The sequence below is a fragment of the Melanotaenia boesemani genome, chromosome 4, assembly GCF_017639745.1.
Source record: "Melanotaenia boesemani isolate fMelBoe1 chromosome 4, fMelBoe1.pri, whole genome shotgun sequence".
Taxonomy (NCBI): domain Eukaryota; kingdom Metazoa; phylum Chordata; class Actinopteri; order Atheriniformes; family Melanotaeniidae; genus Melanotaenia; species Melanotaenia boesemani.
Genome location: NC_055685.1, coordinates 24,701,222 through 24,728,579, shown reverse-complemented (window position 1 = coordinate 24,728,579; position 27,358 = coordinate 24,701,222). Strand labels below are relative to the sequence as shown.

Here is a 27,358-nt window from a genome sequence, read left to right as displayed (position 1 = left end):
TAGGCAGTGAAAGTCAGTAAGAAGGTAAAATTAACAATAGTATGAACTGGTTCCCTAACTCTTTACAAGAAATCCTCCACTGTTCCCAGTGGCCCAATTTCTGGAAGAACCAGGCTGATTATGCGACCAGAAGCAGTGAGAAAAACCACATGTGGATTAAGCAGCTGTGACCATGACAATGTAAACTCTTGGGATGTGGACTTCTCCACAGATGGTTGATAGTGGGGAAGAGAGAAAACGGTGGATGTGGTGGTAGTGCATAGTAAGGGGAACTGTGAATCATTAGCCAGCTCTGTAAAGCTATTGATGCAAGCTTTTCTCCAAAATCTCACCATTACATAGAAATAGAAAGTTCTTTCTTTGTTTTGTTTTTGGTGTACAAACATAAAGTATTTTATACATATATATATATATATATATATAGTCTACATTTTTCATCAGCTGAATTAGCCTGTTTTTAACAATAAAACAATAAAGGATGTTCTAGATAAATTAATTTAAAACAAAAAGGCTAAAAAATACAAGTCCCTAGCAAAATCCTGTACCTTCTCCAGCTACATACTTTACATTACATACATGACATAAAACTTCATTAGCACTTAAAGTTAGTTTCCAACAGTCACCAGGTTTGTGCCTCAAAGACTGTCATTTAGTTTTTCCAAAAAATACAGCTTGCATTCAGTAAAGAAGTAAAGAACAATTACTATCCTTCTTAAACAAAAAAAGAAAAAACAAAACAAAAAAAAAAGTATATTTTTATATAAAAAAAAATACAAATTTTAGCAACAGTATGGTTTTCGTCACAATTAAGTAAGACTGCGTCGTTTACAGCTCAAAAAGCACACTTTTGGGTGCCTCCGTGCCCCACCTCCAGGCCTGGCTCCAGAGGGGGTCTGGGTAACCCACGTCCAGATGATTGTGACATCTTTCATATTCCTTCCAGTAGTTTGGCGAGTTATTTAACATTCATAAAGAATATGTAATTATAGTAAGAGTAAAGAAAAGACTAAGTCAGTAGTAGCTCTCACACCATCAATTACTCTTTTTGCCTCTTAATTACCACAGGCTGCTGCTGTTAATTTGGCATATTACCCAGGGGTCCATTCACAGGTCCCTCAGCAACATGGTAGAGGGCAGAGGGCGATGGTATGAGGGCGAGGACTAAGTAAGATTGATGTAATTAGTCTTTATTCTCCTTAGTGTGAAAATAAAACAAATGGGTGCTGCCCAAAGAGCAGATTTAACTTAATCACAAGAACAAAGATGTTAAATGAGATTTTGTGGAAAAAAAGAAAAATAATATATTCCAAGTCTATTTTTTCTTTTCGTTCAGAGGTCAGAAAGCCAACAGTGATGCTGTGAAGAATATTGTCAATATGTTTGGCAATGTGCATTAAAGGGGTAATGCCCCCAAAAATGTGTTTTTGAGCTGTAAACGACGCAGTCTTACTTAATTGTGACAAAAACCATACTGTTGATAAAATTAGTTTTTTGTTTTTTAATTAAACAGGATTTTGTTGGTTAAAAATGGCACATGACACCCCCTGGAGGGTAAAACCAGGTTTTGTTTTTTTGTGATGTAGAGCAGTACTGGTGCTTCTCTAAGTCACAAGAAAATTTGAAAAGCCGCACAGCCCCCCCCCCCTTCAGATGCAAATAGGCAAGTCCTCGTCTAGCAGACATAGAAAACCACGCCCACCAACGCATATGAAGGGATGGGAACCTATATGGTGTAGATTTGATAGTTTCAGACTTCTATTCTTTCACAGAGTTTCTTATTAAATATTCCTGCAGTGGGATGGATCTGCTTTTGAGGGGTGTAAAAGTAACACCAGACTTTATTCTTTACCTGCTGACGCAGGTATCCCTGTGTGCAGGGTTAACTGCATTTGACTATAGCACCACAATATGTCTAAAAATGCAATATATACCTCAACATTTTTTAGGTAAGGCTTTAGAAAAGGTATTTTCATTTTTCACATTTAGCAATGGATGTATATTTTTTTGATGTTATAGAAAATTACAGAACATTTAATCTTGGTTTTAAAGCCGCCTTTTAGCAGAAGGTCATGGAAAATGAGATAGTGAATTTGTCTGTCAATGTTCGTGTAATGTTTGTGTGTACCTCGTGCTATCCTGAGCACCCTCATGATCCTGATGATGGTAGGGTTGATCGGGAGAGAGGCGTTGATCTCAATTTCCTCCAGGGTGATGCCCATTACAGACAGCAGCACTATGGCCAAGTCCAGTTGATTCCACCTGCACACAGACACACGACATAAATGTACCAAAATGTTTTGAACTTGACCAAAGTAAATTTGGACCTTAAACAGGAGTCTGAGCATGAATCTTTTAACTCATCATGCGACTTAGAACTTCGTAACTGCACAAATTAAGGTCAGTGTTATGCTAATTTTCCAATATATAATAATGATTTACATGAACGTTGCATAATTTGTATGGCTATCCTCTGCCAGGAGGAATGGCTAATAGCCAATTATTACCTGAAGGCCTGCTCCAGTGTATGAATATTTATATCAATACTGGAATAAGAGCTTCACTACTATGCTAAATGTGCAGTCTTTTAAAACTAATAATATTTAGTCACTTTATTGCAAAGTAGTGATATGTTGTTTCACGTTTCCCCAGTCTCAAAACAACAATAAGTGTCACACAGTAGACTCCAGCAGTGTAAAATAATTTAAAACAGGATTGGTTCATAAAGATGGAAGATTCCATAAAAATAATAAGAAAAGATAAAAGACATGAGGTGTGGGAGGTGAGGTAAATTTAAAACAAAGAATATGCTATTACTTTTTTATTGCAGCAATGGGTGGAAAAAACAATAATAGACAGGAAAACACATACACTTCTCAAAATGGATCAGGAGCTAAAATAATACACAGCAGCTTGCAAATCAAAGGAAATACCTGAAAATGTCCAGGATTTGATGCAGTTATTGTTAATCCCCATTACATGGTGTCAAGCAACAAAACAACACATTGTTCAATGTTATAAATCCTCCTCTGTGACTTCTTAAAAAAGAAGAAGAATTGTTGACACCCTCTCCTCCCATGTTTTTTTTCCCCTTTTATAAACTCTTAATTAATGCTGTCATAAACAACTTGTTAATAGCGGTAACTAATTATGTAATTAATTGTGTTAATATTTGTAACATAATTAACGCATGCACATGAGAAACCCAATACATCATCATTTCTCCGTTATGATGGTGGGACACAGAGGCTTCTAGAGGCAAGGTGAGCCAGCTGGCTCTGTAGACGGATATGAGAATAAAAGAACATTGATGGAACAACACATGGACGATGCCCCTGTGGAGAATGAGTGTGTTTTAACACCCACACTTTTTGCGTTGGGAGGGTTCCAGAATGCAATTTTTGTGCATTGTTTTTTTAAACTTGTCCTGCACCAACATGGCTGATCTGGTGGCTCTCTGGTCCTCTCTGTGTCAGCGAAGCAGCGTGGCTCCTCCTCTCCATCTCCTGTTGTTCCGTCAGTCATGACACCGGCTGTCGGTGTCAGCTGATCGGCTTTTCTCTCACTAGTACTGTTTCTCTTTTTGCTTTTGTTTATTGTTCAGAATGTAAAAGGGAAACTAGCAGTTCCTGGGTTACATTGTCACATATTCGCCTCAAAGTATTGTTTTTGCTAAGACCCTTCTCTAATGAAGTAGCTGGCAGGTGGGTCAGTGACAAAAAGGGTTTATTCTTCAGATATGCAGGGTTTGGGTCTAGATTTTTGGAGATGGGGGGCCAGGCTGGACCAGTGGCCAGGAAAAGGGGGGCAATGTTTACAGTTGTTTGCTTTGGGTGGTGCTGCTGTAGGACACTTATACGCTAATGATAAAAAGATAAATGAGTTTTTAGCCAAATTTAGTTTTATCAGAGCTTCTTCATCAATGTTGACTATTTAACTTAAGTTGTGCCCTCTACTAGTTTTATGACAGATATCACCATGTAGATGGTTGGTGAGATGATCCTGGATGAATTATTCATTATGATCTAGAGCATGGGGAAGATAATGCAGAATAACATATAGAAGTACATTACATGCTGCATTTACTGACCCTTGGATATCTGATGTTTAGTCAGTTAACTCTAAATATTTGCAAGCATTTGCTCTATGGTGTTCCTACTGGATAAAAAATAGCTTCTTTGAGGTGGAATATGACACCTCTGGACATGGCTCTAGTGGACCTGTTTTGGGTTTCTTTTTTCTTAATGTATTCTTGTGATGGGGCTAAAGATAAACCTTAGAGAATCTTAAAAACCAAAGTTGAATCAGCAAGCTTAATTGGTGCTAACCCTTAAAACGTTACTCTAAATTTCACCCTGTTTATCTTATTTGATGTAACCTGTAATAAATATTGCTGCATAAAATAATGTTAATTTGAAAATCCTAATTGCTGATGAACCTTCTATTAATACCAGTGGTAAAAGTGATGCATATAGGTATAACTTAAGTAGGGAACTTATATAAGTATAACTTGATTCTAGAACCTACCTCTTGATTTTTAATACCAAAAAATATGAAACTACTTTATCAGATATTAATGAAGCAAATATTATGTATCTTCAAACAGTGCAGAATATATATACTTAAAATGATGAAGAAAATATCTCTTCAACAAAATGTTTTACACTTTAACTGTTGCAGAGCTAGGATAATAACAGTGTGGTAAATATAAAATGACTGTGGTGATGCAGTAAACACTGCAGTAACACAAGTATCAGCACAAATCAGGGCATCCTTGTTACTGAAAGTGTACCTGTCCTTGAAGAAGCGTCGAAAGCCAAAGGCCACAAGCTTCAGAGAGGCCTCAATCACAAACGTGGAGGTGAAAAAATAGTTGCAGTACTTCAGTGTGGTTTCCAGAGACTGGGGGTACCACAGGTTAAAGAGAAACAGAGGTTAGTAAGAGGAGGCAGCAGCAGTAAAGGACACGGTGTGCTCTGTCTTTTCTTGTTCGTATTATTAAAACAAACCTCTCTCTGAGCTAAGTGTGGAGGTCAGAAAAGAACATATCAAGCAAACCTGATTTGTTAAAAGCATCTTATCATTTTTTAATAAAGGCAAGCTTAATTGAGACAGACAGCTAAACTATTTCACTCTGCAGAGGAACAAAGAACATTATTACCTACTTCACTGTTAATAATGAGTCAGATAATAAAGGACTGCACTTGTAGTATTCCAAAATAAATTCATGCAATACATAATAGATAATATCACATTCCCCATTAATTGGTCTCAGTGTCTTGTTAGCATTTTGGTTTTGAAAAAACTTGGTATCTTGTGAATGTCATTTCAAGTCAAGCTAATAACTGAGCCATATTGAACAGATTAACATTTGTAATAAGATTCTGATTCAGAAGCCACCAAGACACCGTGAAACATGTAAGGTTTAACATTTGGACAGATGTGCAGTTATTTTCATGAGATAAATTAGAAGAATCTTATCGTGTCCCAATTTTTTTTTTTACAGACACAAACACAATACTGTGTAAACTACACTGCCTGACCAGTAAATGAGTGTCTAGATTCTGTGCTGTGTTACGTCCCCCCAAAAATTGAGTTTAACACCTTAATATTTACTAAACCAGATATATTTCAAAATGACAATGCAGGATTCATTTGGTTTTAAACTTCAGGGAGGATGAGATATTTTCAAACACAAACTGACCACCACAGTGTCTAATTGCTCTCATCAAGCTCCTGCATCCTGGCTCTCTTCCACCCACCATTTACTTAGTGCTGCTTAAATTAAAAAATTTGCTTGAAATGTTTATTTAAATCCCTCTCCAGGAAATCAGAATCTCCAAAATGTTTGGGAGAGCAAAAAAATATTTTCATTGATATTAAAGTTCCTTATTATGCAAGACTGATCACATAAAAATACCTAAAGATCTATTTTGATTTCATGTGGACATGGAGACATTTATTCAAACCTTTTCCTTTTCTTTTGCGTAAGAGACAATTTATATATTCTATATCATGAGGGGATTGGGGTCAGGCTGTCTCATTCTGCCAGATGGCATAACAAATGTATTATTACTTCTTTGCATAGCCATTGCTTTAATAACCATCCCCTGCTTTTGATACATCAATCAAATCTGTGAAGAGCTTCGTTTTATATTACATTTCTTGTTTACTAAATTATATGTTACTATAATTCCTTCTGGCAACTGATTTTTTTTTTTTTTGTTTGTTTGTTTGTTTGTTGTTAAAGATTCTCACGTGCTAGGAGAATGTTATAAAACTAAAACTAACCTGCCAAACCGTTTCCAGTCATTCAATAAAGGTTTTGGTTACTGGCTGTTTGTCTTGCTGATTGTACATAAATTACATTTTGGGAAAGAAATGGAAACTGGCTAACATCCAGCTTAAAGATTCCAGAGTGAATACATCTTCAAGACGTATTTCCCATGCTGCACACAAATAGTTGCCTTTCACTGTTGCTTGCTACCTCTAGGGGTGACTGCTTTCAAATGCCACTTGCTACCCAAAAACCTTTTAAGAAGTTTAAACAACCCCACCATCTTTATAAAGAAAAGTGGTTACCTGTGGCTGGCTGTAGTGTTCCAGGGACATAGTGATAACATTTATGCAGATAATGAAGGTGATGACAAGATCCAGGTAGTGACTGGTACATAAAGCATGGATAGCCAGGCGGATGCGACCATAGGAAGCGTAGTATGGCATCTTCTGAGCCTCTGCACCAAGAAAACATTAAAGAAAGATACCAAAACAAGAAGAAAAACAGGACAAGCAGGTTCAGGATTGGTAAAGAAACAGGAAAATAATTAGTGGAGGAAATGAAGCTCAGAATTAAGGAAAAACAAAGGAAGTAATAATGTCATGAAAGTAAAAAGGATGTTTGAAATGTAAGAAAATGTAAAGTTATGTGTTATAAAATATGGGAAAGAAAGCAAAATTTTGTTTCAGTGAGAAAAATTAGAGGGTAGGAAAAAAACAGGTATTCATTCAGTAATTTTTATGGCAAAAGAGGTGAAAAATGAGGAGCAGAGTAAATTAAGTGAAGAGAAAGAGGAAAGTAAAACTGGGAGGTAATATGAAGAGAAAAAAATTTGATGAATGTGTAGGAGAGGTTAAGTAGTTTTAAATGAGTCATTCCCCGATACATTTTACAAGGACTTTGCCATTTGGGTTAAATCTAACAAGGAGTGCCCTCTTTCAAAGTTTCAAGTCCAATCTAAATATTTTTTGCATAACTCACTTGCTGAAATGCAGTTTCCTCTAATTTTGAAAACATTTATAGCATTAGTACTCAGATTTATTCATAATATTGGTTTTTACCTACTTGTGTCCTTTTCTGATCCACATTTCCTCCCTTGATTTGTTGCCCCCCTCTGAGAAGACTCTTCTTTTGTATCAATCTCTCCATCATCCTTTCCTCTACCCACTCAGGTTTATGTCTTAACAGCTCTTTCATCTATCTCTATTTACCTTGACTCTTTCCACTTATGTTTTTCCTTCCTCTTTCCCCTCTACTCAACTTTCCATTACATTAACACCCCCAAATTTTCTTCCCATTCTGTCTTGTCTTCTTTATTAATAATTCTCTCATCAGTTCTTCCTCTGCTCCGAGGTCTAAACTCCCCCCTCTGCTTGCATTTTTGTTTTGTTCCACTGTCTTCGATCTATTTTCTTTTTCTCTTTCCCTTACTTCTCCTCTTCTTTTCCATGCGGCGCTGGCGTTTCTCCTCCCGCCGCCTGGCTTCCTCGACCTCCTGGTGCTGCCGACACTTGTGGAAGTTCTCCACCACCACACCCACAAACATGTTGAGGACAAAGAAGCTAACAATTAAGAGGAAGGAGATGAAGTACAGCAGCATCCATGGGTTGTTGTTGGTCATTGGCTGGGGAAAAGATAAGAGTAAAAAATGACACAATTAATGGAATGAAGGTGTCTGTCAAAGGAAGATCAGAAACAGAAAAAAATGCCCAGAAATGTGAATAAAAGTAAAATAAACTTCCTTTCAACTTTCAAATAAACAAGTGGACACAACATTTTACAATAAAAATTTAAATTTTCCTCTTAGCTTTAGGCTATAAAAGGGATCCTCAATCCTGGTCTTGTTAGTGGTTAAGAGTCAGTGTCGTGCAGGTTTTAAAAGTTTCCCTGCTGCAACGCTCCTGATTCAGACTCAAGACTTGTGCACAGGTTGATGTCTGCACAACTCTGCTAATTACCCACTGATTTGAGTCAGAGATGTTGTAGCAGGGGGATTTCTAAAACCTGCAGGACTCTGACTCTCGAGGGCCAAGACTGAGGATCCCTGGGCTTTAATAACACTTCGTAAGGATTAGAAAAGAAAATACGCTCTTTTTACGATACATTATCACTGTCATGGCCACCACTTTTACCCTTCACATACAGTTGGACTCAGAAGAGGTTACATATTTTTAAATGTGCATTTAGACTGAATTTTCCTGCATGAACATTCTCCACTTGAGTATGAACAATGAGATTAGGACAACCTCAAGATTAATGTTTTTTTACACAAAAAGAATTATAACAGCATTACTAAATTTGGAGTCACTTATTATCAGACTTCAAAATTGTATGTTTATCTTTATTTAACTGGTCATTGCAATACCTTGTGGGATAATGACACTTTTCATACTGGTACATTGCAGTTGTGGCTTGAATTCACCATGCGAATTATAATGACTTATTTATGCATCCGAGTGGTAGAGTGTGAAACAAAATTAAAAAGAGTGCAACCATGAACAGCTTCATTGAAATTGTAAAATTTATTAAACTTGTTCACCCACAATTTGTTTTTGTGACTTAACATTTCCCTGCAAAGACATTATACTTTGAAATGTGTCTTTGTTACTCATCTGCTTTTATAAGTTTTAAGACAATTAAATGTTGAACTGTTACATTGCAAAGACACCAGTTTATATCTGCAATGTGAAAGAGTAAGCTGTTCATTTGAAGGGAGCTCTATGACACAAGGTTTGAATATGCGGCCGTCCATTTACCCTCTGTACCCACTTCATGTTTGGAAATTAGCACTATGATAGGATATATAGACATATAAACAACAGAAAGTGGGGTCTAGTTATCTAGTTTGTAATTTTTTTAATAAATATTTCCTGTCTATATCTGCCCCTCTCACAGTTTTTTAAATACAAATCACTTCACATCCTCTACAGTTTACTCATCCTGCAGCGGCCACCAGTCACAAAGGATGACAGCAAACAGGCAAATAGGCAGCAAAGGGTGACAAGGTGAAGAAAAGTTCAAGATAATTGGGTGCAGAGGTAATTATTGAAGGGAATCATTAAAACATAAAATAATAAAAAGTCAAGTTCAGAAGCAATCAAGCCAGAGATGAGAGTCATAATTTAAACTGGAGTGTTGAAAGTTCAAGGTGGAGTGTAAATGGGATTAGTCACTCAGTGCAGCGCTGGACTCCCAGAGGCAGGGAAACTGACTCATCCAGAATAATGCCCACTCTTCTTATAATTTTCTAGTGGATTTTCAAATGAATTCATACCAAAGCAAATTTATTGTTGTTGGAGTCACTACAGTTGACTAATTTACATTACAGTGGTGATGTCATGCCTGTGGATGTGTGTAGTATTTTGAAGATTAAAGATATGCTAACTCTAAACTCGGAACTTGTTCAGTCAATTTAAAAATGACAAAACTATATTTTACAGCCCACAACTTCTTCTCTCTTGTTAGGGAATTCCACACTCTCTTTGGGCAGATGGAAGATGAAATCCCCCCATCTGCTTCTCTAACTTTCCACTCAGTTGGACGTCCCCAGAACTCTTCCAGAGTTTTGGCAGCATCCTTATCAGCTCGCCAAACTTCTTTAAATATCTTCCATATTAGCAAAGGAGCATCAATTTCTATTTCAACCTTTACCCCAAGTATCCATTTTGCCTTTTATTGTTATAACTAAGCAGTAATGGGATAGATGTTTGTAATTCCATTAGAGATCTGTGTAATTAATGGCATACCTGATTTTATTGTCTTTATTTTTATTGCCTGTCAGTCAAATGTAGGCAAAATCTTTCAAAGCAATAAAAGAAATAAACTGAAATATGTTCTAGTAAAGTACGTTGTTTTATAAAAATTCTTTGATAACTAAATTATTCATATCTGTATTTTGTATAAAAATAAAATTAGTTACTGAATATAATATATTTCCTTGTATTCTATTCAGGAGCTAGAGAGCTGTACCACTGTAAAGCATTAAACCCTGCATGTGTGTATTATTACCTGCTGGTCAATTCCCACTGCATCCAGTCCATGGTACATGATGTTGACCCAGCCATCTTTTGATGCCAGGACAAAAAGGGACATAAGAGCCTGAAGGACACACACAAGTATAAACAAAACATACAGTTTTATAAGTATTTTACCACAGTATTTTCTAATAATCTTTAAAGCAGCACAAATGTTGATTGTGCCACATAAAAATACTTTAAGTACTTTTGCTTCTTAGTATATAAAAGGAACAACAAATGTCAGTTATATCATATATGACCACTCTGTAATAATGAAAACGTACATGTATCAGAAAAAGATGTGTCTTCAGTCATTGTTAACATAATTTCATTGTTTGTGTTGAGTTTATTAATGAAGTGCTTCTTTTTGCAATGCTTGAGTATAAACTTTGTTTTTGTATAGCTCTACATTAATAAGTAAGATATGATGCAGGCTTGGTATCAGGGAAGTATATTTTCTTTCTTGTACCTGTCCAAGGTTGTCAAAGTTGTATTTGTGGTGAACCCATCTGTAGTTGGAAGCTAGGCAGTCAGATTTATTTGTGATATTCTTCACATCGAAACCCACACAGTAGTAAAACTTTCCTTTGAAGAGCTTGGGAGGAAAACACACACAGAGAAAAGGAAAATGAGAAAAAAAAAGAAAGAAGCAGACAAAGATGCATTTTGATGTAGCTGTTATAGCACTTGAGTGAGCAACCTCTTATTTCGTGTAGCTTTTGAAGTAATCTCGTAATTAGCGTATGTAATGAGTGTGTGGATGGTGCTTAACTGAAGATTCAAAAAGCACTTGATATCAACAATGTGGTTCTTCTCTGCTTGCAAAAAGAGCTATTTAAACCTCATTGGTATTGAACACGTCAAAGAGGGAAGTCTGAACAATATTGCATCACAATGGATGCAGAGAAGATGATTATATGAAACGATGATGTGAAAAAGAAGGTGGCAAAGGCAGCTAAATGCTTCTGTTAAAAGCAGCTAAATGCTTCTGTTAAAAGCAGCTAAATGCTTCTGTTAAAAGCAGCTAAATGCTTCTGTTAAAAGCAGCTAAATGCTTCTGTTAAAAGCAGCTAAATGCTTCTGTTAAAAGCAGCTAAATGCTTCTGTTAAAAGCAGCTAAATGCTTCTGGTCAAAGCAGCTAAATGCTTCTGTTAAAAGCAGCTAAATGCTTCTGGTCAAAGCAGCTAAATGCTTCTGTTAAAAGCAGCTAAATGCTTCTGGTCAAAGCAGCTAAATGCTTCTCTTAAAAGCTTTGTTTCACTTGTAAATTGTTTATCTTATTGCATGCAGTACCCTTTTGACAGTGTTTTAAAGTTCTTTTTCTTTTGATAGCTAATCCAATAACCAGATTCTTGAATTGTAATGGGTTACCTTCCTGCTTCTTCTTGATGGATTTACATAAAAAAATCTTCTAACCATACAGAGAAAATCTTATATCAGTGGTAACGCTCCATTTATTGATTTTATTTTGTTGTAGATGGAAATTAAAGCGTATAATCATAGCCCGGAGAACATATTTTGACCTAGTTTATGTTGTAAATGCATGAATCTTTGGTAGGAACATGCTGAGGATGAGGGTGACTATTTTGGCTTGTATTTAGTCTGCAACCGTTTGACTGTCCAAGGTCTAATTAGAAATTTATGAAAGAGCCTGCTTTAAGTTTATGGAATACTCATATTATTATAAAAGTCGTATAGAAGTGATGATGGAATTTACTGTACCTGAACACCAAGAATGCCAAAGATGATGAAAAAGGCGCAGCAGATGAGAACGATGTTGCCAATGGGTTTGAGGGAAGTGATCAGAGTCTCGACCACCAGCTTTAGTCCTGGAGCTCTGCTGATTACCCTGAGACAGACATACAGAGGGGAGAATATTTATTTTGGTCACATGGTTCCAAGAAAGACAAAGAATTTTATTATAGCTCAAAGAGAAACATTACTAAATATTTTTTTTAATTAATCCCCTTTTTGATCCCAACACATCTCTATCTTCAGAATGAAAAAGTTAAAGATGATGACACTTTGATATAATACAAACTAATATTAAAAACCAATTATTTCCGTAATTTTTGTTTATATTTCTGTAGTTGTAGAATAAATGAAACGTAATAGTGAAAGACACACTTTAAATTTATTCATAATTAAACCGATCTGCACCCCTAATTCATCAACTAATTAACTGCTCTGTCAGGAGATGTCATGCAATAAATCCTTGCAAGTCTGTTTCACACTTTAGAACTTTGGCTATCATGTACTGAAAGTCACATTGATCCTGAGCACTTATAAAAAAATAAACCATGCTACAAAATGAGTAACGAATGAGTAAAGAATAGTGTAACAGCCATTTGTAGCATGAAGGTTTTTACATTGGATTTTGCCATTTCCCCTGTGATTTTGAAACCAGAAACACTGAGATAAAAGATGAAGGGAAGAAATACACAGCCTGTAAAAACAGGCTAATTGACAGACTTTTACTGGCAGTCAGTATTGTCTATTAACTCCGTATGGACTGACCAGGTTGAACCCTGCCTTTTGCCTAGTGTCAGATGGACAGACTCCAGGCCATCCATGACCCATCTAAAGGATTAAGTGGGCAAAGCTAAGAAATAAATGGTTGGACAGCTCTCTGGGTAACAGAGGGTTGTGTCCCAGGCTATTTCCTGCCTGGCTGGGACTGGTAGTTGGAATGTTGACATGTTGCCTGGCAACTGCTCAGACAGATGAAGTGCTGTTTGGTTGTTTTCATTATTTTTTTAAGATATGGTGAAATCTAACTTTAAAAGAAATATTTTTCTGAAACATAAGAATCCCCTTTGACTATGTAGGGACCAGAAACAAAAAGTGGCCATTCTTTTCTCTACCTGAGAGGACGTAATGTCCTGAGCAACCTGAGGACACGAAGAACCCCCAAGATCTTAGCCCCGCCCGCCATTGACACTACAATGTCAGTTAGGGACACGAAGACCAGGAAACCATCCAGAATATTCCAGCTGCTTCTCAGATATGCCTTTTCCCCCAGATACAGACCCATGGACACAACCTGGGGAGATAAAGGGTGAGAGTACCCACTCAGTTAATAAACAGCAGACGGAGGCTTAGAAAAACACACATACACACACTCTCTTTGATATTTGGATTGCTATTTAGATCCTTCCCAGTGGGAGAAGAGAAGGGATATTTGAAAATCCCAACGGTAGATAAAAAAACGAGATAACAAATAAAAGCAATGGCAATGAGAGGAACAAAAGCTGATCAAAAGTCAAATTCGGTCTGTTCAAAACTCAGGAGCAGAACTATCTAGTATGCTTATGCTCTGATGCACCCACTTTCAAAACACAGCCAAAACATGAGTCTACAGTCCTATGGATTTCTTTGTGCTGTTTATTAGGTTTTAATGTTAACAATTAGTCAGTTTTGCTGACTAAACTATTGGTGAAAGAAATGTTTTTAATTACAACTTGAGATAAGGTCATGGTAATGTGTTTAAACATTCAGTATTTTAGACTGCTGATATATTTACAACTAACAATGTCCAGAACTCTCACTGTGGGAAATCAGGACAATCCTCACTGGTCAGATCTGTCAAAAAGCTCTGTATACAGGCGGTATGTATTGAGGCACATATGACAAGCTAGATATTGATTGCTCTATTATTAGCAAGCAGTTGGCTATACACAAGCCCCTTTGGAACTGTTGGAATGCCTTGGAGCATCCATTAAAGGGATCAAATACCATCCAGATAAAACATGTTGCATGGGAAATCTACAGCAGGTCAGTCCCAACAGTACTGAAGCATACTTCTTTCCCCTCACAATCTCAGTGAGTGAGTGAGTTTGTTATATTAAATTTAATTTTAAATAACATTCAAACTCTTTAAAATTTAATTTAGTTTGAAATAAAGTATTTTTTGGCTCTTGCTGCTGATGCATTTTGAGGATCCAATGTTTAAAATGGGATTTTATATCTTTAGTCTGGTACACTATGGCCTCAAAATCTCCACAGAGGCTCTCTCTGATGAGAACACATTGTACTCCATGCATATTACCTATGAATTTGTCAAGAGTATTTCAATTAAGGCAATTTATAGGACTTCTGCTTAGATGTTTTACTGAAAATGATCTATTCATTTAGAAATCAGTTCAGAAAAAAATGTATAAAAGTAAAACTCAGATGAAATTGAAAGGATGATTTAAAAATTCTGTGCTGTTAGTTAAAATTAGGAAAGTTTGAAAAAAAAGAAAGAAAAATATCAAATATAATTTTGATTTTATTTTATTTTTAAGAGATGGTCTATGAAAACTTAAAAGCTAGATTATTTTTTAAAGATTGCTCAGTAATGGTATTGCAGCTAAAAAGCATTGAGCCACTGTAACTCTCCTCTAAAGAAACTGTTATGAAACAGCATCAAGGAAAAACGAAATTAGCTCTGATGATATCTTTAAAGTAGCTTGACCAACAGTTGAAAATTGACGAAATGCATTAAACAATAAGTACAGTAGGTAAAAAGAGTTAGTACTGAAAGTTTTTGAGAGTCATACTGCACTTAAAAAAAGTATGTATGGCCATGCTAAATCTCCAAAGTCCTCCATTATGTATGGCCACACACTGAGGCAAGGTGAAAAGTTTCTGTCTTTTCCACTTCATACTTTCCCAACCAGCAGTAGATTTCCCCACTAAAGGTATTAGTGAAAGAGGCTTCTTCAGTTATCTTGACTACATTGGGCTACATAGTAATAGTTGCTGCCACAGCTACAGTTTTATTATTATACAGTAAGTGTATTACACTTTACACTCATACAGCTGGCATCGCATGACGTGTTGCGATTAATCACAATTAAAAATTCTAATCATTACCCAGTACTAATACTAGTTCAGTTTAAAGTTAGATCTCTTTAACAGTGTTTTGCACATTTGAGCCAAGATAATTAGCAGAAGGCGAGTGCTGGAACCAGATTTAATAGTGAAAATGAAGCTGCACATTTAAAAATAACAATAATACTCTGATTAAATTACAAATGAGAGGACAAAAGACTAGTGATGGCATTAAGTGAAGGCATATAACTAATTATGAAATATTAAGATAAGATGAAGCATTTTAAAACTTGAATGAATGGTTGTCTGATTGAAAGAATGGACATTAAACAGATGCAAATATAAAATATATGAAGATGTGAAATAAATAAATAACACCACAAGTTCAGCTTGAAGCCAGCTGCATTTATCTACACAAGTGAACTCTGCACCTACCCGTAACAGGGGTGAGCTACATATCATTGTGCTAAACATGTCTTCATTATCCTCAGTCATAAATAAATCACTACAGGATTTCTACCAGTGTGGAAAACGCCCGAAGACACAGGGACCTTAATAATGGATGATGCCATGTCTTCAAGGGAGCAGATTAGTGGATTAAAAAGAGCATGTGTGTGTTTGTGCGTGTGTGAGTGTTTATCGATGGAAAGTCCAGGAGTAGCTAAAGGCCAGCAGAAGACCGATAGCCTTTCTAATTAACTTCATTATCTAGTTGCCCATTGCTAATGGGAAATGTGCAACTGATTAAACTGCAGGTTGCATAGTTGTCAGAAAAAAAGTAAGGAGGAGGAGAAGAAGGAGAGATCTAAAGGAGAGACACAGGAGATGAAAGGAGAGAAAAGATACAGACTACAGAGAAGAAGATGTGAGGTACAACACTGATAGATAGATTGATGAATTGAGAAATAAGGAAAACCAGAAAGAAAACAACATAAGAAAAGAGGAAAGACATAATGAGAATGAGAAGAAATGCAAGCTTAAGAGAGAGGAGGTTGTAGAAGAGAAGTAGGAAATTAATAAGGGAGGAGGAAGGGTGAGACGGGAAAGGAAACTGAGAGGAGTAAAGACAGCAAGAGAAGAAAAGAGAGGAAAGGGTGTTAGGATTTTACCTTGACAGTCATCTCTGTAACAAAGATGGCAGTAAAGATGTAGTTGGAAACTGTGAGAAACAGTCTCTCCTGCAACGAAAAGAGTGTACACAAAGAAAATAACTTGATAGAGGGAGGAAACAAGAAAAAAAAGAGAGTGAGAACTAAAGTTGGAACCACAAAACAAAGAAAAAATAGTTTGACAAAGTTTGATTCCTTTCAGTACAGTCTAAAGCAGAATATGAGGTGAGAGCGATCCAATTTTAGTCTTTTACAACTATCACATGTTTCAAAAAAGCTGTGTTTAACCTTTAGTGGTTTGGTATTATGTGATGGCAGGAAATTGCCTCGGTGCCAGAACACACAGAAAGCATGAAGTTAATTGGGTTTTGAAGCAGAGTTCATCAAAGCCAGTTCAATTTGGCTTTGATGCTTAAATAGATTATTTCGGTATGTTTCACTATGACTTATTCCATCACAACTCTGATCTTCTGGTATGGAGTTGTACGTTTCAAGTGTGCTTTTTAAATCCTAGATGGTTTACAGAAATTTAAACGGTAATGTTTTATTTTTGATATTGGACGGTGCCATCCTTTAGAACGTTTCCCAGCTGAGGATCAATAACAGTGAGAGTGTATCTAACTATTTCAAAGTCTACAGAATGATAATTTATTTAGAGAATTGTTGCTCTTACCAGGCTGCCTTGCAGAATCCTGGGCCTCTCAAGAGCCACTGTGATGCAGTTGAGGAAGATGAAGACCAGGACCACGTAGTCAAAGAGCTTATGAGCAATAATGGACTGACAGAGCAGTCTAAACCTGGCAGGAGAGAAACAGGGATATAGCAGAGGGTAGCTGAATATATGTATGAGAAAAAAAAATCATAAATGCTCTTTTAATAAAAAGAGAATAATAAAAAATAAATAGATAAGTGGCTGCATACCAGAAAGGCTAAGAACTGCTGCCTTGCAGACTGACCATCAGACTGAATCAAATTCAGGCATTTGCAAGGCAGTAAGCAGTTCCTAAGTAGAACCTGAACACATCTCATCACATTCACCAGCAATAAAGCAAATAGAATATACCTTCTGCTGCACCTGCTCCTGGGGTGAAGAAATCAATTTGCTAATCTGGCTGCTTTTTTCCCCAGACTTGCCAACACTGTCCCTCCATCTATCGATTCAAATCTGGCCACCTTGCCCCCTGGTATTGATCATGACCAGTGGCTGTATTGGCTTAAGCACTTATACCACCTGAAATGCAACGCCAGATGTTTGCTTGTTCCTTTTCTGTTTGTTGACTTCCCTTGCTTTAATCCTGCTGAGGTAAAGTTGTTGTAGTGATCACAAACTCTCACATATGTCTGCACACAAGCTCAGGCATAAAAAGTGGAATGAGGCATAAACAAAGCAAAGATGTACATATGCTCCCACACTCCCACACTCACATATGCAGAGCCATCTAAACACATGTACGGACAGGCAACATGATATTACAGCAGAAGTGGCCCAACACTAGTGCACACACTCACACACAGACACAGAGCCATTGCTTGACAGATGGCACCTGCCAGGATGCCAAAACACAACCCTGGGGCCTGGCTTCCCTTAAGTGGCTATCAGCACGCAGGGAATCGGGAGAGTGAGCGAGTGGAAGACTGAGTGATTTTTCTTTCATGTTGCTTTCAGGGGCATTTTTACCAGCAATGAATAGAGGGCCGCTGGAAAAGACAAGGCGGACTACTCCTCTGTCTAGAGAGGAAAAATGATGCTGTGGAGGAAACAAATAGCAGCATCCCTTTGTCAAGCTATCCGTGAGACATGAAGACGGTTTTCTGTGTGAAAAGGTAAGCAGTTTGTGCAGCTTCCTGTTCTTCCACATTATCTGGACAGAGCTTGTAGCATTTGATAACATTTGTTTTTCAGGGCTATTGTTCTTCTCTACACTCTGTTTCTTTGCAGTTTGGACTTCCATGCTGAATAAGGAGATTTCAAAGCCAGAGCAGACTATTGTACATACAAATCAAGACATATTCTTGTCACTTCGTTTTAGTACTGACAGATTACATTGGTAGCATCTGCTATTCAATTCAGCTCCCAGTGGCTGGAACAAAGGTCATTGGGTTTTCCTGCCCTTTGGCTTCTGGAGAGACTTGTAATTTTGTTGCATTGTTGCGATGACAAATAAAGTTCTATTCTATTCTAGACATTCCATGCAACTGAGATGTTGAACTGAAGAATCATATCCGTTTATGCTAGCAGAAAATATATTTGGCTTCTGTTGCCTTTGAAAAGTGCTTGTCTAAAATATTCAAGTCTCATGAGAAATGAGCAACAGATCCTTTGAGCACACGTCTTTTAAATAGTTTACATTTTAAAAAAATACCTCATATAACTTGCTTCATTAGGACTGTATAAATTAAGTTTGAACAGAAAAAAGTAAATGAAAGTGCCAGGATGTGATAATTAATTCAAAGCTAAGCTAGCGCACAGCATAATTTTCATCAGGCATTGAATTTAAGCATTCAAACATAAATGCATGACAATCTGAATCACTCCACACATAATATTTTAACTTCTTCACTTACTTGTTCTGAGGGGAGAACAAATACACCGACCAGTCCTCTCTGGTCTCACACCAGTCTGGCTTGTACACTTCCATCATCTTCTGGATACGGAAGCATAAACTCTTCATGAAAGAGGAGGGAAAAGAGATCAGTCAAGTCTTTCATAAGTTTCTAAGAATTTGTATAATTAGTGTTTTATCCACAGTAAAAAGACTTAAAAAAATGTAATATATACATTAAAGTTTGTTATTGTTGTAAATGAATAAATAACTTTTCAGTACACAGAGCAGACAAAAAAACGCCCCTGTGGCTTGCATTAATGCCAAATTATTCTATTACCTCACAAGAATTGCATTGAAACAAAGTAGGTATGGGGGAAATTTACTCTAATGACCAAATCAAAACAAATATTTTAGAAAGGTAAATAATAAAATACAGTCCCCAAAGCAAAACCAAAAGTGAGCATTGATATAAACAGAAAATCTACCCCCTTAATTGTTGTGTGACGTATTCCAGCCTTTGTCAAAGGAAAAGATTGGAACTTCGTTTAATTCACTATTAATTTAACATTTGATGGACATTTACAGACTGAAGAAGTTACTTCAAGAAGCAGAAATGGATCTGGCTTTTGACTTGTGAGCCCAGCACTTGACCATTTACGACTTGGTCCCTCTCCACAGGTCACCAGGTCAACTCTGGCTTAGAGGACGTTGAACTTGTCATAAACCCAGGATCTGGAAAGTTTCTGAATGAATCTTCTATGCACCCACAAATCTGTTATATGACATGACTTAAAAGAACAAATGTTTTATTGCTTTCAGATGGATGTTTGACTTGTGACCTGGAACTCTCCTCCACCTTTAAAACTTATGTTTTCTGCTCAAGCTGATAAGCTGACACCCCCACAGGTCAAATCTCTCAACTGGGACCAAGACAGACCATCTGGCAAAATCCACCAGAACTTTTGTTTATCTTAACATTACAGAAAAGTAATGAAACTTTTTAAAGGCTTTTTGTGCTCAGACAGGAAAAGACTGTCTTTGTCTGAGTGCCACTATCATTTAAAGTGACATTCATCACATAAATGATGTGATTAAGCCAATTAGATATGGGTTTATTTAGTTGTGCTGATTCTCATCATCATTGGTACAAGGTTTAATCAGCAAGTTGATTCATTCATGATCTGAAATTTTACTCACCACTCTTGTTTAATTCCTTTATAACATTTGTTTATTTTAATTGGTGTTTGAATGATGACTAGTGTCCTTTAAAATGTGTCAATTTATGGTTCTTAACAAAAAATTATTTTAAGGCTTTAATAGCTTAGCGTGTGCAGATGTATTCACAAATATTTTATCTGATACTTTTACAAAGGGGATTAGGTTCAACACTGAGCCAAGCCAATGGAACACCATTGGTTGAAATAGTAAGACACACTTTCATGTGGGCGTGTCCCATCCTAAAACTTTCAAAAAACTTAAAACAAAGGCTTCATTTGCAGTTTAATTTGGGTTAAGTTTTGGAGTTGAAGAGAGATGATGGATAAGGCAGGACGATGATGAACAGATAGGGTAGAGAAGTCTCTTCAGAAATGGAGAGAAAGAGAGTTTAAGAACGAGGTTTTGCCCTGACGCACCAAGGTGCTTCCCCTCAGTTTCCGAGCCTGCATTTGTAACTGCACGAAGGATGAACAGAGAAGAAATCCGCCTGCAAATGTTTTTGTTTTTTTTAGTTTGTTTTTTTCTTTTTAATACTGATTTTTGATAACTGGTTAAATCAGGCTTTTCACACTTCAGCACCAGTTTTACAAAGTTTTCTCCTTTTAGTTCATTAAACCCGGACTTTTGATCTTGTGGCCATATCACTGCAACAATTCACTGTCCACCATCTCGTGACACCACCGATAAAGCTGCGTCTCGGGACGAGACCACATAAGCAGACAGAACTCTCAGACCCAAAACCTGCAAGCCATCATGTGAATCATGTTATAAGTCCCTTCAAATTAGAACTCACGTCATTAGCATCTTCAGACTGATTGATTTGATTTGATTTACTTGAATTAATTTACTTGAATTAATTAATTTATGCAATTAATTAATCTAGTACTTTAATGGTTTTTCCATGTTTTTCATTAGATTAAAAAGCTGGTGGTGCCCGAGATTACTATTTTTATCTAAACATTTTTAATGTTTAATGATGCTAGATCACTACAATTGTGTGCAATGAAAGCTTGTGAGCATTTCGAAATACTGGGTGCCAAGCTGACCCCCAGTGTTTAAAGGATAGGAAAGAGATAAATGATCCAGTATCATTATGATTCACAGGACACTGCTAAAATCCAGAAACTTGTCTAAAAGAAAAATTGCTTTGACCTGGTCAAGTATGTCACATGACTTGAATAATATAGAGCACTATTGGGAGTATTTCAAAAGGAAAAGCAACAATAAGCATCATTAAGTTCCTACAAAGGGGTCTGTATTTTTCAGACAGTATATCCAAATTTCCATTGAACAATTACCTTACTCTTGAACTTAGAAGCAATTAAATTCTTATTAGGAGATTTTGAAATATTTGCCATGTGTTACTGCACAGGGCATATTTTCTGATAACATAGGTAGGATTTACAGAATCAAGAGAAACCAGGTAATAATCTACCACTCACATAGTCTGTTTCTTCATCCAGGTCTGCTCTATCCTTGCGTGCGTTCACTTGAGGAAAAACTTCTGTTATCAGGTGAGTGTGTAGACCTGGTGCCTTCCCATTACAGTCACGATGGTCCACTCCTAAACCACTTCCAGCTCCGGAGCCTCCTGCAAGAGACTTTCCTGTCCCAGACCCACTCCTTCTTCCAGGATCTGGAAGCTGGATAGGGGGCAGTACTGGTGGCTGTCCACCTGTCCGAAGTAACTCTGGGAGCTCCAGGGATAGAGCCCGTCGATCCCTCCTTGCACCAAAATGTCTGGAAAGGAACACTGGGGGTGGATGATGAGGGAGCAGAGGATGATGTGAGTGCAGAGGGTGAGAAAGAAGGGACTCCTGCTCTGAAGCATAGTTGTAAGAGTAGGGAGAGCGGGTGCTGCGCACACGAAGGCTGCCTCCAACTGGATGTGTCCCACCAAACCCATAGCTTCTTCGACCAAGGCTGTTTGAGCTAGACCTGCAGAGCACAAGATTAACAGTATACTTAAAGTGTAACTGCACACCCTACTTTTTGTATAACTCCACCAACTGCCCAGTTTGAAAAATGCCTGAAACTGCAAGGGCTGAGGTGGGAGGTGTGGGGTGAACAGGGAGTGGAGAGTGGGTGAGTCGGGATACACAGGCAGCAATGACTGACAGACAGCAGCTCAGCTCACTGGCAAGATGCAAAGCCAGATTCAGAAAGCACCTACACCACAGAGTGGTCTTTGAGGTGGAAGACTTTCCCCTCCTGAATCTCCTCAGCTACACAAGAACAAGGTGATCCTGAAACGTATTAGCCTGAGCCGTTAGCGCTGTTACGCTGGCCTGTCAGCTGCTGCAGCAGCTCTGGAAAGCTGTGGAGACTCGCGGCAGGTTGTGGCAGCTGCAGGAAGTGCTGCTGTAAGTTGTCGCTGCTACGATTTGAGCTGCTGTCTGTCGCCAGATGAGCATCAGAAGGTAAAAAATAAAGTCTGGTGTTACTTTTACACCCCTCAAAAGCACAAATCCGTCCCATTGCAGGAATATATAAACAGAAACTCTGTGAAAGAATAGAAGTCTGAAAGTACCAAATCTACACCATATAAGTTCCCATCCCTTCATATGCGTTTGTGGGCGTGGTTTTCTATGCCTGCTAGGTGAGAACCCATCCATCTGCATCTGGAGGGAAGGGCTGTGGGTTTTTTTTTTTTATTTTTTGTTAAGTAGATATGGCTTTACATAACCTTGTTTTACCCTGTAGAGGGTGTTATGAGCAATTTTTACCCACAAAATTGTTTTTAAAATAAATTTAAAAAATACAAATTTTATCAATGGTATATGTGGTTTTCATCGCAATTAAGTGATACTGTGTTGTTTACAGTTCAAAAAACACATTTTCTGGTGCACTACGCCTTTAAAGATTTAAACAAATTAATGTAAAATTAAGGTCAGATCAAAACTATTTTGTATGCTATATTTTATCATGGCACTAACAAGGACATAAAACAGTAGCCGAGACCTGATTTTCAAGGTGGTTTTAAGGCTTAATGGAGTTAAAATTCATTGAGGCAACAGCTGAAATCCCTGACTGAAAAACATTGTCTACCTGCGACTCCATCCTGACTGTGGAGGAAAAGGTCGTCCCCAGTTGTGGTAGTTGGAACTGCGACCATGGCGCTAGAAAAGAAACAATGTCAGTGAATGAAAAGATTTTACCTCTAGCAGAAATAATAAAAAGCACTCAGAAACTGCAGACCTCCACCAAGCCATTGTACTTTTTAGCCAGTGATTGTAGGCATTATTTTTTAGTTAGAAGCTCTACTGGCAAAATTATCCCCATCTCCTCATAGTAAAGAATCATTTAAAAAATTCCTAGATCCAGGCAGTGATCCGGATCAACCACAAAATTTAATTACTTGTTCCTTATTCTATTTCTGAGATTTTCTGAAAATTTAATCAAAATCCATCCTCTAACGCTTTGAGTTATGTTGTTGCCTTGGCTGAGGTAATAATTACAGAAGTAGCTTATTCACACATTAATTTGCATTATTTTAGATGAACAATAAATTAATAATGAACTCTGCCTTGCACCAACCATGCACACACACTCCCAATGTTAGTTTAGAATCAGTCAGTAACCTAACATGCATGACTGTAGACTAGCCCCCAGAGGAAACCCTGCAGGTACTTGAAAACATGCAAACTACAGAGAAGCCCCAGTCAGTCAGTCAGATGCTTTAAATTTACAGTCTAATAAGGTTATAAATAGTATTAACCATTTCAAAGTGCTTGTTATTATTATTATCATAAGGATGAATGAATTAAAGAAAACTGTACTTTTCAAAATTAGATAGTGGCCCAATGTCAATATTAAATTTAATATGCCACTCTCTAGGTGCCAGTCCCACCTAAAGGAACCATTTATGTTTGTTTACACTTGATTAACTGAATTTAATAAACACAATTATAAGTTGTACCTTTGCTAATGTAAAATACAAGTTGTCAGTGAAAGCTTGTGCTTGAGAATCCGTGCATCTGTCTCTATAGAAACTGAACTGAAGCATGTAAACTAAATGTTAGGCTAAACACTTCAGTCTCCATAGAACTGCATTGCAGATCACTGAAGAGGAACAATAAGTGTGTTTGTGTCAGTTTTAGACAAATATTTACTGTCAAAGCAATTGTTCCACATTATGTTGCATGCAACACCAACAGTAGCTGACTGTAATACAGTACACTGTGCTTTGTGTAGACAGGATATTCTTCACTGCTTAACATGCTGAACTGATTACCGCTTTCACTTGTGATTGAATGTTATAAAAGTCAAATGCTTTTACTTTAATTCACCACAAATGCATCCTTCACCTTTCAGATCATGCAGTTTAATAGTATTTATTCAAAATACAGAAATAAGACTATGCTGGTGATTAACAAAACACAAAGCAGAAATGTCCAGTTCCAGTTCTTCTAGCCACTGTCTTGTATGTTTTAGATGCTTCGCTATTCCAGCACACATGATAATCCAAATAAAACAGATTTCATCAACAGCTTGTTGCAAATTACATTAATGTGAGTCTAAAGCCTGCAGAGCAGTGACCCTCCAGGACTGGAACTGGACATCTTTAGCAGAAAGGAACGCCTTGTGTGGAGATTTTACTGTGGTGCCTTTGTGACTTGCCATTTATACTATTTTAAATATTAAAGGGAGGGATTTTCAATTCCAGTGTGCACCTGCTCTCACTTCTTTATCACCAAAACTTCATCATAACTCTGTCAGTGTTTTGCACAAACAACCATCAACAAAACAGTAAGCCTATTAAAGTGAGTGGATTTCTAATTGTACCAAAGTGCTGCATCAAACTGAATCTAATCAACAGTATCTGATATAAAACAAGAAACTATTCAGCAAACAGATGGTGCTGACTCATAGTCTCAAGTGTCAATTCAACAAGGATATATAGATATGAAAAGGCTTGAAACAGCACTTCAAAACCTATAAAATAAAATAAAGATAAACAAGGAATTCTACTTAAAAACTCCTAAATGCCTATTACTCCATTGCTTTTGCTAGGACTTACGTAATTGGTCCCTTCTGATATTATTAATCTTAAGAGTGTTGCGAAAGAAGAGGACACCTCACAGTGAAGTGGATGTAACACACCCAGTGTTTAACATTATAACCTCTGCAGTAAGAAGGGTGCTAACCCGCAGCTTATCATCTCTCTGGTTTTCTCTCCCCTCAATCTTCCTGTTACTGTGCCAACCTCAGTGTCTGTCTTTATCACTATCCCACTGTTTTGTTTTCCCCTTTCAACTTCTCCTTGTCGTCTCTCCTCTCTACAGTACTTCTCTCTCACTTTTTCTCTGGATGAACAGAGCAGTCAATTAATAGAAGTTGCCATGGTAACTGTATGCCGAGCAAAACCTGGTATATCTGTTTTGGCTTTCTTCTAAATGGTTTTGGTTCAGCAAACACAGCAGTGCACATATATAGTGTATTTTTTGTATCATACGTAAGGGTGTAATTATATATTTTTAAATCAGGATGTCCAGGCTGTACAGCAGCTGTGATAAATTGAATTTGTGTGATCATTGGCCATCTCCAACCTTTACAATGTCATGTTATAAATACGCCTACTAAAAGTAATTTGATTCATGCTACCAAAGTGTGTAACTGACATCTAGCTAGCTAACTGTCAGTTACACAGCCTACATCCCAGAAAAACATAGAAGTTTTTTTTTTTTTTTTTTCCTTTTTTAATACTGATGCTGAAATTAAGTACTATTTCAGATCTGGAAACACATCAGCTCAGAAAATGTAATTTATGCTCTAGGCTCTGTGCTCAGTGATTTAAATGGCAAGTAAACAAGCTTATGTGGTTTTTAAAGGGCTGAATACACACACCAGGTTCCCAATGCAGATATCAAAGTACTGTGCACCTGCTCTGACAACTGAAGTTCCACGAGTAATTATGGTTAAACAGCCCTCAGTGGATTGATTCTGTGGAGGACCAACTTGATAGAAGTTGGTTGTTTTCCAGAGTTTCCCAGAGATAGTTGCAATTAATGGATTATACTAAAACACTGTTGCAACTGCTGGATTGAGTCATTCGCTTTTCCACTAACATGCTCCTGTTCCATCAGCATCTTGGTGGAATTCACATTTTAAAAATTTGCTTTGGGTAAAATAAACATTACTATGTTTAATCCATTAGTATGGTTCATTTGCTAATCTAAGATCTCTAAATATTTTTTTAGCAGACACACTCCCAGCATTTATTTATTTGTTTATTCATTTATTATCTATTAATGCCTCTTTTTAGAATGAACCACAACATTACCAACATTCATTTTAACCATCATATGCTTCTCCTTTGGTTCATCCTCAGGTTATAATTCTCTTTTAACAGCCCTAATGAACCTAAAACAAATTAGGCTTGCACCTGACAAAGTCAAACACAATTAAGCTCAATTAAATTTCATGTACACGGTGATGGATGACGTGTGTGCATAAGTGCTTGTGGATGACAGGGTAACAAGGTACCAGAGAGAGGGAGCGTCTCTCCAGGCTGCTCTTGCCCAGGCTCATCACACTGCTCTTTCTGGACTCATTGAGAAAGCTCCGCTTGTCTGAGGAGTAGGATCCCCTGGGTCCTGAAGGGGCTCCCAGCTCCAGGTGGCCATTTGGTGTCAGAGTGCAGATCCTGGGATCTGGATGAAATTGAACAAAATGAAATATAAATTATTTTGATTACTTCCATTCATCAAATGTACCAGTCAATGTCTAAAGTAAGGGTGATACCTTTGTGTACTGCATACATGTAAGTGGAAAGAGTGGTCCTTGAACTCTTTCCATCTAAGAAGAAATAAACTGCAGGGTTCCAACTTTTGTTTATTTTGCTCTACAGAGACAAAATCTCTTACCTGTTTTTTCATACATAAAATAGCCTAAATGTTGTATAAAAGTAAGTAAAATTGTCTGTGTTTTGAATGTCTGTGATCGCCAGAGCTTTGTGATATCAAAATGGGGTTCCATGCTAAAAAAGGTTGGGAACCCCTGCTCTAGGAGTTTGCATCTCAATGTATTTATTTGGTGACATAAAATGCTGTTCTGTTTGTCTTCAGGTTACCATCACAAGGACATTTGATTTGGACTGGCATCAATATTCATATAAATAAATGGGCGTAAACATAAAAATGTCTGCAATTATTTCTACATAAAATAGGATAGTTATGTTTTAAGTATGAGTTTTAATGAGTGTGAGTTTTTTGTTAAATGTAGTTTAACAATGTTAAACTTCATTTTTCTACTACTACTACTAACTACTAACAATGTAATATACTATTAACAAGGTTCAATATTATCTGCTGACACAAACAGTAAAAGGGGAAAATGATTGTCCTGATTAAACTAGACTAAAATGTTGACAGTTTTTG

General features: G+C 37.1%; 1 protein-coding gene across 1 annotated transcript in view; it reads right to left on the bottom strand.

Annotated features, from left to right (window-relative positions):
- The window catches only part of LOC121638315 (voltage-dependent T-type calcium channel subunit alpha-1I-like), a 275,523-nt gene that overhangs the window by 37,290 nt on the left and 210,875 nt on the right, over window positions 1–27,358 (bottom strand). Inside the window, exons 16-29 of the mRNA XM_041983021.1 lie at window positions 26,466–26,632; window positions 23,028–23,098; window positions 21,422–21,917; window positions 18,781–18,881; window positions 16,889–17,012; window positions 16,216–16,284; window positions 13,156–13,334; window positions 12,014–12,140; window positions 10,760–10,885; window positions 10,283–10,372; window positions 7,706–7,898; window positions 6,580–6,731; window positions 4,790–4,899; window positions 2,126–2,259 (exon numbers count right to left, since the gene is read on the bottom strand). Coding sequence (XP_041838955.1) covers window positions 2,126–2,259; window positions 4,790–4,899; window positions 6,580–6,731; window positions 7,706–7,898; window positions 10,283–10,372; window positions 10,760–10,885; window positions 12,014–12,140; window positions 13,156–13,334; window positions 16,216–16,284; window positions 16,889–17,012; window positions 18,781–18,881; window positions 21,422–21,917; window positions 23,028–23,098; window positions 26,466–26,632 — 2,139 coding nt within the window. The remainder of the gene's footprint in view (window positions 1–2,125; window positions 2,260–4,789; window positions 4,900–6,579; window positions 6,732–7,705; window positions 7,899–10,282; window positions 10,373–10,759; window positions 10,886–12,013; window positions 12,141–13,155; window positions 13,335–16,215; window positions 16,285–16,888; window positions 17,013–18,780; window positions 18,882–21,421; window positions 21,918–23,027; window positions 23,099–26,465; window positions 26,633–27,358) is intronic.